General features: G+C 33.9%; 1 protein-coding gene across 1 annotated transcript; it reads right to left on the reverse strand.

The window, feature by feature from the left end:
- Nucleotides 1–624: 624 nt before the first annotated feature.
- LOC149578400 (uncharacterized) lies at nt 625–1,316 on the reverse strand. The gene is made up of 2 exons (XM_089800298.1): nt 1,289–1,316; nt 625–1,205 (listed from the first exon to the last, which is right to left on the reverse strand). The coding sequence occupies exons 1-2, from the start codon at nt 1,314–1,316 to the stop codon at nt 625–627; spliced, it is 609 nt and encodes a 202-aa protein (XP_089656424.1).
- Between the last annotated feature and the right edge of the window lie 3,962 nt (nt 1,317–5,278).

The following is a 5,278-nucleotide window of genomic DNA, read 5'->3' on the forward strand; positions in this document are numbered from 1 at the left end:
TTTTTTCTTCATAGATCTTCTTCCAGGATTACCCAGGGATCCAACATCCGGTTTTACCTTAGTGTGTTGATCTATTCTTTTCACAAATTTTTTCGGATAAGAAACATGAGGTTTTTCCTTGATATGTTGATCTATTTTGCTACTTCTAGTCTCTACCCCCTTGATATTGTTCCTTTTTTCAACCCATTTCCTCTGGATTGGTTTATGAGTTGAGCCATTTTCTTTCGCAATATCCAGGGGAGGAGGTTCCACCATAGAAGGGACTTTTTCTATCTGAGTTTCCATCTGAATCCCCTTAGATTGAGAAGAAGGAAGAATTCCTTCCTCAGGTAAATTTCCAATATCAGCCAAGATTTCACCATCCTCAAGCACAATTTTGTCATCAATTTCTCCCTATTTTTCTTCTATCCTCTAGTAAATAACAATTTGTTTAGAGATATTTTCCTGATTTTCCAATTCTTTTTCAGGTACACCAGTTTTAGATTGTAAACCAAGACCTTCTTTCTCAGAGTTGGTTTCCTCAGAAGTGAGCTTTTCCTCTGCCTCACCCTGTGGAGTTTGAAATTTTTTATTGCTTTTTTGTTCTTGGCTTTGGCCTTCTTTGGGTTTCCAAACTTTCTTGTGCTAAATCTTGTTCTTTTGCCTTTCCAAACCACTGCTAGCCTGATTTTTACTTTTAGAGGGATAGTTTTTAACCAAATGCCCCTGCTTCTTACAAGCATAGCAAGAATTAGGAAAATCTTCAAACACAATTTCTTGAGTTCTTTTACCCAACTTGGAGATTATATCCACCTTTGTTGGGAGGTGATTCAAGTCTGCCGCCTTAACAAAAGGTTTGGCACAATGAAGTTTGGATCTAGAAGCCGTAGCATTATCCATAGCCACTAGTTCACCAAAGGAACTAGCAATACCCTTAAAGATATCTTCATGCCAGAATTCAAGAGGGAGACCAGGGAGTCTGGCCCAAATGGGAGTGGTTAAGAAGAATGAGTCTGAAAGATCCATATTAGGTTCCCATTTTTTAATGGTAAGAGAACTTTTGCAAAAAGACCACGACCCTCCACAAAGAACTCTATCCATGTCTTCTTTACAGTTGAAGATAAACGAAAAGAAGCCATTCAGCATGGGGGCAGCATCTACCTCTCCTCTAATAACCCATTTCCTTTTCACCATCTTTTCAAGAGTTCCAATATTAGGTCTAGCACCTAAAAATTTACCACCAAAGTGAAATCCGTGGAAGACACAGAAAAATCAACTAAGGGGTCTGGGATAAAAACTTGAAACTCACCTTTCTCCCAGTAGGTCTTCGCAGTCATCGAGGGAAAGAGAGACTTTTCGGTTGGTTTCTTTCCAAATAGGGATGACCAGGATTTTCCCTCCAAGGCCCCTTGCTTCTGTCCTCCAAATGTTTTTTCCTTGAAAGAGACAACATTTTATTTTTCCTTCTCGAGATCTTGTCTCGACACATGAGAGGCAGAATGGGATCCCAAAGGTGGGACACGGACCCCACACAAAAGTTTAGAATCTCCCAAAGACTTTCCATTGTCCTCCTCAACCAAAGATTCTGACCCCATAAACTTCTCAGCATTCTTTGTTGTTCCCCCAGGGTCAGTATCGCCAACCAGATTCTCCTCGACCAATTTCCCACTTGCAAGTGATCCAGTTAATTCAAATTCTATGAGAGCTACAAAACCTGTTAGCTATTTAATCTTCTTGTTAATAAATGTTAGCTGACATTAATTTTCTTATACTAATTGAACATTGGATTAGTGAGTGAATTACTTTTAATTGTATTTTATTATACTAGACCTAATGCTATAAAAAGAATTGTGTGTGTTACAACTTATTCAATAGATGTTCCATTGACTAATTTGCAAGTTGAATCAATTGAATAATAGTTCAGTAAATATTTAACTTTTTCATATAAAGCATGGCTTGCCAGCATGGCCTCCTTTGTGCCTTTGGCCCCCCTCTGAGAAATCTAGGTATGGACAATTAACAATCATAAAACTTAAAGACTACTAAGCATTTCTATTATTTAGAATTGCAAAAATCATGATAACATGACTTTAGGAATAATTTAGTAATAGAGCTTGTAGAAAAGTAGTATTTTCAAGTTATCAATTTGTAGACAATTGTAATGGTTTCATGTTACTTTGTTAATAAACACGCCTTGAAATAATCCTATTGGATTAGATCAAGATTATGATGCTTAGAAGTTCATTTTATGTTAGTCTCAAATGGACTTTCTACTTTAATTTTACCTAATGAAAATTTTATTAGATCTTTTGGAAGAATAGAAATCAACATGATCTCCTTCTTACAAGCTCTCAATACCCCAATCAACAAATAAATGTTATGGTGGAAGAGAGTGTGAAGCTGGCCAGAGAATTTAGTGCTAAAAAATGGACAATGCTGGCATTTCTTGACACACATTATCCAGACAACCTAGAGCCTCCTTATCCTCCTCATTACATAGTAGGAACTGATGAAGCAAATCTTATTCCAAGTTTGACTTAGCTTTTTAGTATTAATATTGAAAAATTTATTTTCCTATTGAAAAAAAAGGTTTTACTACTATTTGAATTGTTCTTTGCTAGTATTTGACCATTTTGAACTTTTGATTAGTTTGAAAATCTCTAGTTTGGTTTATTTACATCTTGTAACTAGATTTTCTTTAGCTTTGTGAATAAAGCATCATATGGCAACCTCATTTGTTGCAAATATAAGTGCCCTCTTTAGTTGCTCTATAATTATCTTGATAGGTTCACTAGATAAACTATTCTTTGAGGGCACAAATCATGTCTTGACCTTAGGAAGTTTTGACGATAATTGCACTAGCTATGTTTAGTTCCTTTTCATGGTACAAATATGAGGTGGATTATTGTGGCACTATTGGCTCTTGATGGTGATCAGACCACCTAATGTTACACACATTTGTTTCTGTTTACAACCTATGGAGATATACATTGACAATGAGGCAAAATTGACAGTTCATGGTTTAGTTCAGGTATTGAATTTATTTGAGTTTAATAATGTCCAATAAAATAGTAAAGCATTCTCTCTTTTTTTGTGTCTAGTATTTATGTCTTGAGATTGTTCTAGCACTACATCAAATTGAGTGAGCTCAAGAAGAACCAAAATTTGAATGATCTTCTTGATGCACTGGACTTCAATCGAGTTGTGATATTTGTCAAGAGTGTTAACAAAGCTACAGAGCTAAACAAGCTTCTTGTGGAGTGCAACTTTCCATCAATCTACATACATTCTAGAATGCTACAAGAAGAAAGGTATGTTTGATGCTAATTTTCTTTTTCAATCTACCATGGTACTTAATGTAACAATTCCCTTTGCTCTTTAATCTGGGATATGCAATTGAATTTAATTTGTATAATTCTATCATCTCACATTGCTAGCGACTTCATTCATAAATAAAGTTTTTTGTACTTGTTGTATACACATTATTTATGGCAATATTTGGGATAAAAAGGATTGTGCTTTTTTAAATTCCTAATGGTTCATGAAAATTTCTCTTAAGCATTTGATTTAATTATGTTTAACAAATATTAATGTGTTTCTTGTGATAGTTTTAGAAAGAAAATTTTAATATTTGATTTTTCATGCAGATTAACACATTACAAAGGTTTCAAGGAAGGTCATAAGGTAAAATGAAGAACTTTGACTGTTAGAGCCCAATGGTTCTATGACATTGGTGTTGTGTAGGAGCTCTGATATAGTTGGTGTTAAGTTAGAAGCAACTGGACCTCCAATCAATGATTCCTTGAGGTCCTCCAATGTCTTGGCCATGTCTCTCACTGAAGGTCGTTCTCTTGGTGATTCACTACTACAAAGAAAACCAACATTGTTTATAACAATCTCTAAACTCTCCTATCTTTTTAATAGTTGTCCCTTAAAAATTGGCCTTACTGGTAAAGTCATTTCTTTCTTTCTTTTCTATGCACTATAAGTATTTGCCTACTCTTAAAAAAAACATAGGATGTAATGCACATAAAATATTCGCATTTTTAATTTTCAACTAGATATTAGCATGTTTATTTAGAATGGCAAGACAATATGCTATTTTAAATGTTCCACATCATTTGCTATATTGGTTTCTGAATATACAACAATACATTTTGAAATTCATGTGCCTAGAGTATGACTTTTATTCTTAATTTTTCATTTAAGCATTTTATGCTTTTAGAGTAAGAATTATCTGGTAAATTTGATTGCTACATTTGTTTTTTTCCATAAATGTCCTATGCATAAATGTCCATTTGTTCCATGCTGTATCAAGCAATTGTTTCTTATCCGAGCCATTTAATTTGCAACCTTTTAAATCTATGCAAAGATAAAGTTGGAGCAAGAGAATTTTTCTTCTCAAAGGTGTCCTCTAATTGTAAAGTGTCCATTGCATTGGTAGAAATTTCAACCAACAATGACAAATCAGAGCTAGCAAAAATTTAAAATTTTCAACGAATGTATTGGTCAAAATTTTGACTAACCTACAAGTTGATCAAAATTTTGACAAGAAAAATTACCATGAATGGCTTGGTCAAAATTTTGACCAACCTGGGTCAAAATTTTGACTAAAATTTGTAAAAAAATTGAGTTCAAATTTACTACTATAGATATCTAATTCCAAAGAATGAAATTTAGAAAGAGAGTACATCCTGAATATATAGCCTAATAGTGTTAGTATTGAACATTAGGAGAAAGGAGATGTCAAAATTCAAGAAGAATGCTAACACCTAGCAAAGTAGATAGACTGAGAGCAAATGAAAAGATCAAACATATGCTCCTAGGAAATAGATAGTTGTAGCAAGCAATGACAAAGTATTTTTGCCCCCACAAGATCGAAATTGAAATGAAGTAAGGGGATGTAGAAACAAGCTAGATATGAGTAAATTGGGATATAGCAATGTCCAAGATGATAGATAAATGATTAGAACCAAAGATTGACTATTAAGAAGTGACAAAATGCCCCAATTTGACTAGAATTGACCATGAAGAATACATCATAAAAATTAGGTCAAATCAAGTAAAGAATTGATTTGAGACATGAAAGGGTGAATCTGAGTAGATATAGAGTGTGGAAATGATGAAGAAGTAAAGAAATGAGGATGCCCCAGTGATGATTCAAATATTAGACCTCAAGAAATCAGCTAATTGCTTAGAAGAAGGTAGAATTTTAAAATGTAATTTTAACAATCAAAATGAACTCAAAATTTGATTTTGATCTTGAAAATGGATCCAAGATGTTGAAATTTCCCGGGGG

Source organism: Cupressus sempervirens, chromosome 1, assembly GCF_028749045.1.
Source record: "Cupressus sempervirens isolate cs-2001-9-10 chromosome 1, ASM2874904v1, whole genome shotgun sequence".
In the NCBI taxonomy this organism is placed as follows: Eukaryota; Viridiplantae; Streptophyta; class Pinopsida; order Cupressales; family Cupressaceae; genus Cupressus; species Cupressus sempervirens.